At 34.4% G+C, this 13,761-nt stretch overlaps 1 protein-coding gene across 5 annotated transcripts; it reads left to right on the top strand.

The window, feature by feature from the left end:
* The first annotated feature begins 1,426 nt into the window (after positions 1–1,426).
* LOC115719312 (probable LRR receptor-like serine/threonine-protein kinase At1g06840) lies at positions 1,427–12,976 on the top strand. 5 transcript variants are annotated; one of them, XM_030648296.2, is made up of 21 exons: positions 1,437–1,629; positions 1,889–2,082; positions 2,376–2,526; positions 2,790–2,861; positions 3,034–3,105; positions 3,349–3,492; positions 3,597–3,668; positions 3,791–3,862; positions 3,992–4,066; positions 4,521–4,589; positions 4,712–4,780; positions 4,959–5,030; positions 5,187–5,273; positions 5,560–5,628; positions 5,776–6,275; positions 6,588–6,746; positions 6,950–7,233; positions 7,690–7,741; positions 7,925–8,175; positions 8,267–8,401; positions 8,494–9,005. In XM_030648296.2, the coding sequence occupies exons 2-21, from the start codon at positions 1,977–1,979 to the stop codon at positions 8,839–8,841; spliced, it is 2,859 nt and encodes a 952-aa protein (XP_030504156.2). In that variant the 5' UTR covers positions 1,437–1,629; positions 1,889–1,976; the 3' UTR covers positions 8,842–9,005. The 5 variants fall into 5 exon arrangements, with proteins under 5 accessions (XP_060966587.1, XP_030504156.2, XP_030504157.2 ...); XM_030648297.2 differs by having other exon boundaries at positions 1,458–1,629; positions 1,916–2,082; XM_061110603.1 differs by having other exon boundaries at positions 1,458–1,772.
* The last annotated feature ends 785 nt before the right edge of the window (positions 12,977–13,761 follow it).

Genomic DNA, 13,761 nt, shown 5'->3' with positions numbered 1-13,761 from the left:
TAATAATTGTGTCATTGGGGTCAACCCAATTTCAACCTACATCTACTTTTCATGACCCGCAATAATTTGTATTTCGTATCGTCTTATGGTGTCATAATCTAAATTGCCACTCAAATTAAATATAACACAATTTTCGGTCTAAGTATTTATTTATCTAATATAAAAATTTATAATGGGAAATTAACTAGAAGGTGAAAAGTATACATTACTTATTACGGTGGTTGGTTTTATTTTGATAATGATATTACGGTCGTTGTTAAAGTTTGATTTTTATTAACGAAAATAAATTACCTAATACCTACCAATATTTAAGAATGATACAACAAAACCTTAGATTAAAAGGTACATCAATTTTTTTAATATTATTTTGTTTGTAGGGCATCAAATTTAAATATTAATGTCATTTTTGTTTTGACAAAATCCTTTTTGTCTCTAATTAGAACACAACAAAATTTTGTCAAAGATAAAATTATTCCCTCCAAGAAAACAAAAATCGTTAACCAGATTAAACTGAATACTTAGACGCAAGCTGTTAATATAATAAATTAAATTAAGTTGTTTTTTCTTTCAGCAATAAATTAAATTGAGTTAATAATACTCAAATTTGCATTTTGTTTCCAAAGTACAACTCAAATTTGCATTGGAGAAAATTGGGAGGGTAGTTGAGAATCGAGATGTATCTCATAATAAAATATAATGTGTTACCTTCAAAGTTTTTATTATAATTTTTGTGAAATTACATGTGAGAATATATTTTTTTATAATGATATTTGTTATAGTTATAATATTTTTTTTTGTAAATTTTTTAAAACTTTTATAGTATTAAAATTAAATTTGATGTTTTCTAAAAACGCACGTTAAAATAAAAAAAACCACGAACTCAGTTTTTAATACTATAAACTATTCATAATTTTTTAAAAGTTTACAAAAATGATATTGTAACTACAGAAGTGCTAATTACAATTTTTTAGTCAACCTTCACGTTTAAAATCACATCCCAGAATATTTTTTTTCATAGCGATATTTATTATAGTTACAATATTATCTCAGTAAATTTTTAAAAAATTCCGAATAGTTTAACGTGTCGAAAACAGAGTTCCTTATATTACAGTTTACCACCCATGTTCAAAAAACTTCAAACGTATTTTCGGCACTGTAAACTATTCGAAATTTTTCAAAAATTTACAAAAATAATATTGTAAGCATAACGAACACCACTGTGAATTTTTTTTAAAAGAATATTCCAACACGTGTTTTTAAACATAAAAATTAACTAAAAAATTGTACGTAATAGCACCCCGAGTGTATTTTTAAACGTGAGTCCTTGTCCTAATTCTACAACCTTTAATAAAATAAAATACAAAAGTAAATATTAATGAATGGGAAACCGAGTGTCTCAACTGCAACCTCCTCTGGAAAGTCAACAAGGCCAACCCACTTCCATTGAATTTTTATTTTACTTTTCAATGAATACAATACAATACACACTCTCTCTCTCTCTCATCAACAACAACAACAATAATAGTAACCATGCCCAACCATCGTCATCATCATCGTTTTCGTCAGCACTTACAGAAACTGTTTCAGCTCTTCGTATGGCGACCTGGTCAGAACCATACTAAACTCCAGGTGTGGTTGGTCTCTGACCCAGTTCCTAGTTTATCATGCTCTTCTCTCTTTTTTTAGATATAATATTTTTTTATTGCTATTCAACCATAAAGTTTTGTTTTTTTCCTTCCCTTTTGTTCTATTGTAAAATAAAATACTAAAAGGTACATTTCTTTGCCTTTTTTCATGGCCAATTAGTTTGAAAGTTCATGTGTAGTTTCCATTTGTAAAGTTGTACTTTTTCATTTAAAAAATTATCTCACGTATTGGTGTTTAACAGGGGAAAGGAAACAATCGAATTTTGCAGAAAAATTTCGTATTATGTTTGAAGACATAATCATAGTTATTGTGAGCTTTAAGTCTTGGAGATGTATTTATCAAAATCTTTGGTGTTCTCAACCGCTCTGGTTTTGTATTTTTGTTGGTCTTCATTATATGTTGAAGCCCAGTTTAACATTACTGACCCTGTTGAAGGTAATTTGAATTTAGTATTTATTTTGGGTTTACTAATTTTTGTTAATAAAATAACTTTTGGAGAACTTTAGCTATAAAAGAAGAATTCCCATATATAATGATTTTGTTTTTCAAGTGGGATAAAACTAATCTATGATTGTGGTAAAATGAATACAGTTTATCAAAACAAATTCTCTAGTTATAAAACAGTTTGGGCTCGTAGTAGTACTTTGCTGAACACCTACAAAAGCTCAATTTTCATTTGTTGGGGTTGATTTCATGGAATTATAACTGCCATTTGTTTTTCATTTCAGTGAATGCATTGAGGGCTATTAGAAGAAGTTTGGATGATCCCAACAAGAACTTGACTAATTGGAATCGAGGTGATCCGTGCTCATCCAGTTGGAATGGGGTTTTATGCTTCAATACAACGTTTGATGATGGTTATCTACATGTTAGAGAATTGTATGATTTTTATCCTTTCTGAGCATAAAATTCAGCTTTGAATATAATTGATTGGACTAAAGAATCTTGGGACACATGTGTTTTCTAGTTTGTCATCCTAATAAAATTGAGTCTCATATTATGATATTTTCTTTTGTGTCTATATCCATCCATTTCTCTGTGGCTTTTGTTAGAATAATCAATGTTTTATGTGTTAGATAATACAGCTTCAGTCCTATTCTTGAGGTTTAATCTTGTTAAAATTGCTATCTTATTTGTTGCAGGCAATTATTAAATATGAACCTTTCCGGAACTCTGTCACCAGAGCTTGGCCGTTTATCTCACATGCGAATATTGTAAGGCAAAGAATATTGAAATCTGCAAAACAATTATATAGTTATTTTATCTTTTTTACAGAAGAAAAAACAAACTCTCTCATTTCAGTACTTGGACACTGTGTTTTCTCAGTATTCCAAAGTAGCATATGATTTCTTCTTCCATTTGATTTGGCTTTTAATTTTGTCTCAGGGACTTCATGTGGAACAAATTAACTGGTACTATACCGAAGGAGATAGGCAACATTACATCCTTGGAACTCTTGTAAGTTAATTTTCCTAAACTAGATGAGCAGCTTATATTGGCATCATATTTTAGGCACATACTGTTTAACCATTGCTTAGAATTTAATCCATTACATACTTTTCTTTCTTCAACATGGTCTTTTAGCTCTAATATTCTGAATTTGTTTATTCAATATTTCTCTGCACCTGATATCTACTTTCATTCATGAAATGACACAATGTTAGCATGTTTTTTATTCTACTTTGATGTCTTTGTCTACAGGCTCCTGAATGGAAATCAATTAACAGGAATCTTGCCTGAGGAGCTTGGTTATCTACCAAACTTGGACAGAATACAGATTGACCAGAACCATATATCAGGACCCATACCTAAATCATTTGCAAACTTGAACAAAACAAAGCACTTGTATGTGTTATGATGCTACTTGAATTTTTTACACTAATACATTCACTGTTTGTTTTATGTCTTTTAATCTTCTTGTTTCACATTCCTTTCTTTCGTTTGAGCAGTCACATGAACAACAATTCTATAAGTGGGCAAATCCCTCCAGAGCTCTCCAGATTACCGAATCTAGTTCACTTGTAAGCTTAAGAATAATTAGTGTTCTCCTCTATCTGTGCCATTTTTTTTATTCTGTTTTCCTTGTTTGTGTCTGTGTTCTTCCCAATTTTTTGCTAATCAAATCTATCTTTGATCTTTGCAGTCTTCTTGATAATAACGAGTTATCTGGTGAACTTCCAGCCGAGTTCTCCGAACTTCCCGAATTACTTATACTGTATGCTTTCTGAGTTTCTGGCAATGTGCAGCTTTTGTTGTTTTTCGTAGTTTTCTTTTATTCTCCTTTGGCAAAATACAAAGGGAACCTAGTGTCAAGTTTTAACAGCTTCAGCATTTTTGTTTGCAGCCAACTTGATAATAACAACTTTGATGGGAGTACAATTCCAGAGTCATTTGGCAACATGTCCAAGTTATTGAAGTTGTAAGTCCTTGTGATTCAATGAATTTGATTAGATTTACGAGGAATTGAGCTAAATATCAGCTTAGTTACTTTTTTGTAAACCTTGTATAAGCTCGGGTAATGAGGCTGCTAACTCTTTTATTGCAAATTGAAATAATGCAACGACTATAATAGATTTCTAGCAAATAAATTTATTAAAATAATAGATACCGTTGTATACTTCCTTTAAAAATTAAAAGATTCCATTGATGAATGAAAACACAAGCTTACACAAATGTGATTGGTATGCAATGTTTGTCATAGAGATGCTTGGTGCAACTAGGCCGGGTGGTTATTTTCTTGACAAAATGTTTGATAATATGAGTACGCCTGCATATTTGCTCAGTATCTTTTCCTCTTATAATTGCTTTTATCAGTAATTTTCTTATTTAATTTTATTTGGTTGGTTGTCGTTTTTGTATTTTTGTTGCTGTAGGAGTTTGAGGAATTGTAGCTTACAAGGTCCTATTCCGAATTTGAGCAGGATACCAAAGCTGGGTTATTTGTAAGTTCAGTTACTGGGTTTTCTTTCCAAAGTACTTACAAACTAGTGATTAGTACAACTTCAAGAGATGCAAGCTTCTTTATTATAAATCACTTCTTTATAGATTTCCTTCAAAATTTCAGGGACCTCAGTTCAAATCAGCTAAATGGAACGATACCACCTGATAAACTTTCTAATGATATCACAACTATGTAAGATTCTCAATCAAATCATATGATATCTGTATCTTTAATATCTTCTTTCAATTTCTCATATACTAAATTTGGATGTTCTCTAAGAACCCTTTCCAATATTTGGATGATCCTTTACCTCATTTACCAAAATGTTCTTCACATTTATTAATGTCTATAATCTGTCAAACAATTGCAGCGATTTATCAAACAACAATCTTATTGGAACTATTCCAAACATCTTTTCTGGGCTTCCTAATCTCCAAAAATTGTGAGTGATTTTCAACCCATTTATTTATTTGATGTAATACTAGTACTGTAGGCAGTTGGTTAATACATGACCAACCCAACTTAATTTTGATGGTTTATCACTTTAAACATTATAGTTGCCACAGTTATTATATAATGAAATCATGCCTTGTGGCAGGTCTGTTGCAAACAATACATTAAACGGCACTGTTCCATCCACAATTTGGCGTGATAGGAGTCTCAATTCAACAGAAAGACTTGTATTGTAAGCCCTGAAATGACGACTATAGAATTTTTATATGTCTGTTGGTTGGATTGTGTTTCTTGTACTCCCTCATTCAATAGCAAAGCATGTGTTTGTAAAGATTGATATACTTTGCTATTGATAGGGGCACACTCTTTGGCTAAATTTACTAATCCGCAGTAAACTGTAATGTAATTGGAATGGGGCTGTCCTTTAAACACAATTCCATTTTAGATATGTTTTCAAACTCTTTGCAGCATCTACAAGGGATATTCTAATGAGAGCTTTTCAAATAATTAAATTTCAGGGAGTTCCAAAACAATGGTCTTACAGATATTTCAGGCAGTATTAGCCTCCCTCCAAATGTCACAGTCTGGTATGTTTCTACCTCAGCTGCAAAAAATGACTTAGTGCATTGAGAAGCATATTTTAACTCATGTTTTAGCTCGAAACAACATCTCATTTCACATGTTTATTAAAAAAAGATATCATATTGTTTGATTTTGACTTTAACAATTTTCAGGTTCGAGGGGAATCCATTATGTACCAATTCTAGCCTAGTCCACCTCTGTGGACCTGAACGTGCAGATAATAGTACATTGACTGAAGTCACTCCTGATTGTCCAGTTCAATCATGTCCATTTCCTTATGAGTATTCGAATAAATCTCCTGATAAATGTTTCTGTGCTGCTCCTCTTCTTGTCGAATATCGGTTAAAAAGTCCTGGCTTCTCAGATTTCCTTGCTTACAAAATCCGATTTGAGGAGTATCTTAGCGATGGTCTTAAGATACAACAGTATCAGCTGGAGATTAGTGAAGTTACATGGGTAAAAGGACCCCGTCTTAGAATGTCCCTGAAGCTCTTTCCTGTATATATTGTTAACGACACAAAATCTAATACCTTCAATACAAGTGAGGTTCAAAGACTTATGGCCTTGTTCACAGGATGGACCATACCAGATAGTGAAATATTTGGACCTTATGAACTTCTCAGATTCAATCTATTGGGCCCTTATGTAAATGGTTTGTTCGATTTCTCTTGTTATCTTTGTTAAACTCATACTATGAATCTGTTAATGACATAGGCAAATGTATGATGGTGATGTTCACACTAGCTCTTCTGCACTCTGCATGCATGAAAATTCCCTGCTCATGATTTATCCATAATCGATAACATGAACACATGGTTGATTATTTTTCTTTTATCTTTCTATTAGTGCTTTTATGGACTTGGTTTTTGGCAATCAAATGAATAACCGAACAATTACAATGTTGAAGTTCTATTTCTTTTCTTTTTTTTTTCATTCATTTCATGTATCTTATTTAATGTTTCAGCGATTCCTTTTGCTTCGAATAAGTCTGGCATAAGCAGGGGAGCAATTATTGGCATAGTTATTGGGGGTATTGCTGCTGCAACTGCGTTATCTGCATTTGTTTCTCTTGTTATACTGAGAAAGCGCATGAGAAACCATGCAGTTTCAAAAAAGCGTCGCAGTGAGTATATTCCATTTTTATAAACATTTTTAAAATGCTCTAATAATTATTCCTTAGACTGATAAGGGTTACCTTGAAAAATCATCTTCTACTTCAAAATATTTTGCTCTTTTGATTTAATTCTGATGTCTGGACAACTCAGCTTTATTTTGCACCTTGTTCTGGTCTACACGACTTTAATTTAAGGATGGATTTGTTGTCAGTGTCTAAAGCCTCCCTTAAAATTGAGGGTGTTAAGGATTTCACTTATGGAGAAATGATGTTAGCTACGAACAACTTTGAAAGTTCGGCTCAGATTGGTCAAGGAGGTTATGGCAAGGTTTATAAAGGCATTTTGGAAGATGGGACGCTGGTGGCCATAAAGCGAGCACAGGAAGGATCATTGCAGGGTGAAAAAGAATTCTTGACAGAAATAGAGTTATTATCAAGATTGCATCACAGGAATCTTGTCTCTTTGCTCGGATTCTGTGATGAACAAGATGAACAGGTACTTTTTCATTTCAATCATTTTATTCTGGTGAAGATTTTGTTTTGGAGTTGTATTCATAGAGACAGCTTTTTGGAAGATCATTTCCATGAAACCTTTATGCCGTTTCTTAGGCAATAAGATTCTGAAATGGGAAAATTAAAATGCAGCAAATGTTTAAGAATCCATTGTTTGTCAAATGAACTCTACAACATTAAATTAATACTTTGATTGAACAGTGACAAAAAGCGGAAGGAAATTCTATTGTTCTGGAAATCTGTGTTGTTCTGCAATAAGAATGAATTAGCATTATGCTTTAATTAGCGTGGTGAATAACTAATTAAATCGTTATGCTTTGTTACATGAAGTCCTACCTCTATAAAATTGTCTCGTCATTTTCTTACTGCTTTCTTATAATGTATAGAAGCCAATAATATTCATTGAAAAAGTTTGACAAGATTACATTTTTCTATGCAGATGTTGATCTATGAGTTTATGGCCAATGGCACCCTAAGGGATCACCTTTCTGGTAAAAATCTATATTTCTTCAAATATACCTTCAAATTCAATTGTTCTCCTCTATTTTTAGCAGAGCTTCCTTAAGCATGTCAAAACTGTAATGAACTGCAAGCTGTTTTTCCCATTAATGCCATAACTTTTAGTTTGCTTGCTATTGACACAAGTTATGAAATAATTGATCTTTGTATGGCAGTCAAATCCAAAGAACCTTTGAGTTTTTCAATGAGATTGAGAATTGCCCTGGGATCAGCCAAGGGCATCCTTTACCTACACACAGAAGCTAATCCTCCAATATTTCATCGAGATATCAAGGCCAGCAACATATTATTGGATTCTAAGTTAATTGCAAAGGTTGCTGATTTTGGACTTTCGCGACTTGCGCCAGTTCCAGAGATCGAAGGGGACTTACCTGAGCACGTATCCACAGTCGTGAAGGGGACTCCGGTATATGGCTTTTGAAATTATACTGATTGTCGAATAGTTTTGATGAAGTAGTTGTTTGACATTCTTGCTAAGCTAATTTACTGTGTTACAGGGTTATCTTGATCCAGAATACTTCCTAACTCGTAAATTAACAGACAAGAGTGATGTTTATAGTTTCGGTGTTGTGCTCTTGGAGCTCTTAACCGGAATGCAGCCAATTTCACATGGAAAAAACATTGTCAGAGAGGTACAGGACCTGTTCAACTTTATAATCTCTATTTGTTTGACTTTGACTCATATGAAAAACTCTTGCCAATCATTCCTTTCTGTCATTTTTAGGTTAATCTTGCATTTCAGTCTGGTATGATATTCTCAGTCATTGATGGACGAATGGGGTCTTACCCTTCTGACTGTGTGGAAAAGTTTCTTGATTTGGCCCTTAAGTGTTGCCAAGAAAGCACAGATTCTAGACCTTCAATGGCGGAGGTAGTCAGACAACTCGAAAACATATGGCTTATGATGCCGGAATCAGACACCAAATCTCTAGAACCTGTGATCACTCCTAAAGCTGGAAAGCAAGTAACTTCACCATCTTCATCCTCTGATATAAGGAATCCATATATGTCCTTTGATGTCTCTGGTAGTAACCTTGATAGTGGAGTCATTCCTACTATTGCTCCAAGATAAGAAGTATCTGATTCAAGGTTTTCTCATACTCTGGAAATCAGTTTAGAATATTATGTTGGAGCTTTTTCTTTCTGATAAATATACACGTTACAACTTACATTGCCTTATACCAGAACCAATTTTTGTGTATATAAATAGAAAAGTAATAGATTATTATTTTAGTACATTGTTGAATTTGTTGCTGTAAATGATATTGTATGTCTTTGTGGGAACTATGCAGTTTTTGTTGTAAAGGGTCTCTTTTAAGAAAAACGAACTACGACAACAGTTTCTAAAATGTAAAATACAAAGGGAAATTTGAATTTCTATGCATGCATTAGGGGATAATTTTTTTCCTAAACTAATACTTTTCTACATTGAAAATATATGATCACTTTTCCAAAACTCCAAAAATACCCCTCTCAAAAACTCAAACCCTTTCTCTCTCCTTCTCTCAAACTCTCTTTGCCTCTTTGCCTCTTCGCCCAAAACCCCATCGCAGGAAACCGCCCCTAACCCTCAACCATCATCACCCACCCACCCACCGACCGCCCCAACCCTCCACGCAACCCCGTCTGACTTACCGACCGACCGCCCCAACCATCTCCTCCTCGTCCAACCACCCACGCCGAAAGCCAACCCACGCCCATCCATACCCATCTCAACCGAACCACCATCGACGATCCACCACGCACGCATGCCGGTCGAACACCACCAGAGATCAAAGGCAAACCCAGTCCGATGGATGTGGGTTGAAGGCGGTGGTGAATCTGTGATTTTTGGGTTGAAAATTGCATTTTCTGGGCAGGCCCGATGCAGGCCTGATGCAGGCCCGATGCACCATGATGAAAAAATTGAATCTGGGTTGAAGACAAAGGCCCGATATAGGGCCCGATGGGGCCCGATGGGGCCCGATGGGCCCAATGGGCCCAATGGCCAGCCCGATGGTCAGCCTGATGGCTAGCCCGATGGCCAGCCCGATGGTCAGTCAATTTTTTTTGGAAAAAGAGGAAGAGAGAGGGACGGTTGGGAAAAATGGGAGGGGTTTTTTGGGGTTTAGGAAAAAGTTATCCCATTTTACAAATTATACATATTATTAGTTTAAAAAAACCAATTTATGAGTTTATTAAGCATGAAAATTCATATCTCCCAATACAAACTTCTAAAATGTATGAATCCATGATTATCATTTATCAATGAGGCATATACATTAGACTAGCATAACTCAATTTTGGCAAGCTTTTTTTTATAATAAACAAATAATGAAAATTGATCGAAAATGAAGTTTCCCGAAGCAATATGTTAATTCAAGTTTTAATATTAGTCACAATAACATTGAGAGCTTGGCGGTGCTTGCTTCGTAAGGCTACCAATCATTATGAATGTGTTATCGTGGAACGTTTAAGGTGTGGGTAATGAAAAGACGTTCTGAGCACTCTATACCAATATTCGGGATGTCAAACCAGATATTTTGTTTTTATCTTAAACTATTGGGTCTCTCTCTCAAATGGAATTACTTCGTGTTCATTTGAGTTTTTACAGAACATCAGTGGTAGAAAGAATTGGTAGAAGCGAGGGTTTATGTCTTATGTGGGTGAACACGGTGGATGTTACCCTTCTCACTTTCTCTACAAGCCATATTGATGTTCTCGTTACTTCAGCAAATCAGTCTCACTGGAGTTTATGGACAACCTGATGTCTCTTTTCGTCCTGACTTTTGGACTTTGATGCAGCGTATTGCTTATAACAACTCTTATCCTTGGGTTTATGGTGGAGACTAGAATGGAATTTTATCGTTGTTTGAGAAAGATGGTAGAGTTTTTAAATGCAAGGTACCTCATGAATAATTTTCGCCAGGCTTTATCTTATTGCTTTTGATTTGATATGGGGTTCTCGGGTACCAAGTTCATTTGGTGTAACAAAAGGTGTGATGAAACTTTTGTCCAAGAAAGGTTAGACCGATTTGTGTGTAATTCTGCCTGGTTTGATCTTCCTGATGCTTATGTTTCTCATTTGAGTTTTACCAGGTCCCATCGTAGGCCTCTTGTGCTATCTACTATTGCTAAACAGGATTCGAATACTAAATTGGTATTCCATTCTCGTTTCCACTTTGAAAATGCTTGGGCTTGTAACTCTGATTGTGTCGATATTATCAAGTAAGAATGGCTCCCAAAGCATATTGACCCTTTTACCAATGTTGCCCATAATATTGGTGTCGTGGCCAATAAGCTCAATTCGTAGAATAAAAATGTGCATTGTCGTCACAAGAAAGCCATTAACAATAAGAATAAGGAGCTTGCTTTTCTTAATTCCAACCTTAATCTTACCAATTGTATTGAGTTAAGGAAAATTGAAAAAGAATTTGATGTCCTCAATGAAGAAGAAAAATATTGGATCTCTCGTGGTAAAAATTCTTGGCTCAAACTTGGCGATAAGAATTCAGGCTATTTTCACAAGTGTGCCTCCGAGCGGAAGGCTAAGAATAGTATCTCTTCTATCCTTGACAATAATGGGATCATGATGCATGAAAATGATGATATTGCTGCTGGTTTTGAGTCTTATTTTTCTCACATTTTCACTTCTAACCGACCTTCAGAGGAAGACTTTGCTCGTGTGAATACTTCGGTCGACACCAGAGTTACAGGCACTATGAATTCTAAACTCATGCAGTCATTTTTTGCTGAAGATGTGAAACATGCCCTTTTCCAAATAGATCCCTCTGAGAGCCCTAATGAAGATGGTATGCGTGTGGGTTTCTATAAAAAAAAATTAGGAGATTATTGGTGTCGATGTAACTAGTTCGGCGTTGGATTTTTTGAATGGTGATACTTGTCTCCAAGGTATTAACCGTACCCTCATTTGTTTAATCCCAAAAATTGATGCTCCTTCTAAGCCTTCTAATTTCATGCCTATTAGTTTATGCAATGTGCTTTACAAAATTATCACCAAAGTCACGACTAATAGAATGGGAGGTGTAGAAGAAGATCATTTCTGAAGAACAAAATTCCTTTCTTTTGGGATGCCTAATCACAGATAATGCTCTCATTGGCTTTGAATGCATAAATGCTTTAAAGAAAAAGAAGGGCAAAGCTGGGTTTTGTGTTATTAAGTTTGGCATGTCTAAAGCTTACGATAGAATAGAATTGGGGTTTCTGTCTCGCATCATGAATAAATTAGGACTCCATTCTAGATGGATTGACAAGATCATTAAGTGTATCTCTATGGTGGAATACTTAATTAGGGGTGGCAATTCGTGTTCGCGGGTCATGTTCGTGTCGTGTCGAGACCCATGTATAACAGGTACATGCTCGACCCGAACACAACCCGTTTAATAATCGTGTCAAAAAAATAAAACCCGAACACGACCTGTTTATAAACGGGTTGACACGACACGACCCGTGTAACCCGTTTAAAGTATATTTTGTTTAAACATATCAATCAATAACACGTTTATGAAGTATTCAACACGTTTGTAACACATTTATGACACGTTAAAGTACTAAAATAACTTTAAATAGGTCATTAACGGGTCAATTTCGTGTTAGCCGTGTCAACCTGAACACAGCCCGTTTATTAAACGGGTTAGACGAGTCAACCCGAACACGACCCGAACTCATTTAAGGCAAACCCAAACCTGCTAACTCTCGTGTGGGTTTCGAGTCGTGTCATCGTGTCTGACCCGTTTTGTCAGCCCTATACTCAATCATGTTGAATGAGAAAAGTACATGGGTGCATTACTCCTTAGAGGGGCCTCAGACAGGGAGATCCTCTTTCTTCCTATCTCTTTTGTTTATATTTTTTTTTGTCGAAGGTCTTTCTTTCCTCGTTAAGTGGGATTGTTGTAGCTCCATTTTGAATGGAACTTGTGGACGGACGGGGCTGTTAGGTTTATTTTTATGTATTTTTATAGTCTAATTTAGGGTGTGTTTTAGTATTTTTATTATTTTATTGTGTAGATTTATGTTTGGTTTTTGTTTTTATTTATTTTTTAGGAAAAATGTTTGAAGATCTTCAATCTTGATAATTTTGGTGTTCTGCAAGCTTTTTTGAGTAAAATTGAAAAAATATAATAAAAAAAGGAAACTGTTATTGCTTGGATGGATTTTCTATTGCCTAAATGGGTCAAAGATGGCACTTTCAACTCATAATTTCGTGGTCAAGGGTCAAATACAAAACTTTCCAAGTATAAGTAGAAAATAAAAGAAAAGAGAATCTTGGCCTGCAAGGCCGCGACTTGGCAAGTAAGGTCGCGACCTTACCCTCGTTCGCTGGAAAAAAATGGAAATTGGAGAAAAAGAAATCAGTAAAGAATTTATTTTGGGAAATCGTTTATAAGGTTGTGGCCTTGGTGTTTTTAGGAAACTTAGAATTTTGTGCTATAAACGAGGGCTGAAGGCAAAGCTTTGAACATTCAAAAATTGAGAACAACAATGAGTGTGGAAGGAGAGGAAGGAGCAGAAGGCACCATTGGAGGACTCCAAACAATGTTCAATCTTCTCCATCTCTATCTTTTATGTTTTTAATTGAATTTCTATTGTTTTAGAATGACTTTTAGTAGCTAATTTTCTTTTAAGAATTATTATGTGAACCACATAAATTTATTTTATGGATTAATGTAATTGTTTAGGGGCTGATTGGTTCATAATCTGAAAACTGTATTTTTAAAATTTGGTATTCTGAAATAAAAATTTGAATTTTGTGATTAGGAATATGTTTCTGAAAATGTGATTGGTTCAGTGTCTGTAAACAGTTTTTGAATTTTAAAAAATTGAATCTGTGATTGGTATAGAATTTAAAAATATAACAGTATTAGAATATACGATTGATTTAACTGAATCTGAAAAATAATTTTAATTTTAAATAAATAGCCTACGATAATAAATTTTATATTTATATATAAATTTAGTTATATAATTTTAATATTTAATTCACAATAATTAC

The sequence above is a fragment of the Cannabis sativa genome, chromosome 2 (genome assembly GCF_029168945.1).
Source record: "Cannabis sativa cultivar Pink pepper isolate KNU-18-1 chromosome 2, ASM2916894v1, whole genome shotgun sequence".
Taxonomy (NCBI): domain Eukaryota; kingdom Viridiplantae; phylum Streptophyta; class Magnoliopsida; order Rosales; family Cannabaceae; genus Cannabis; species Cannabis sativa.
This window is presented reverse-complemented; position numbering and strand designations above follow the sequence as displayed.

Bases quoted from the DNA above. Each gene is read 5' to 3' on its own strand.
- LOC115719312 (XM_030648296.2), top strand. From the start codon at position 1,977: ATGTATTTATCAAAATCTTTGGTGTTCTCAACCGCTCTGGTTTTGTAT. The intron at 3,493-3,596 runs GTATGTGTTATG...TCGTTTGAGCAG, and splicing joins TTGAACAAAACAAAGCACTT to TCACATGAACAACAATTCTA. The intron at 5,629-5,775 runs GTATGTTTCTAC...AACAATTTTCAG, and splicing joins CCTCCAAATGTCACAGTCTG to GTTCGAGGGGAATCCATTAT.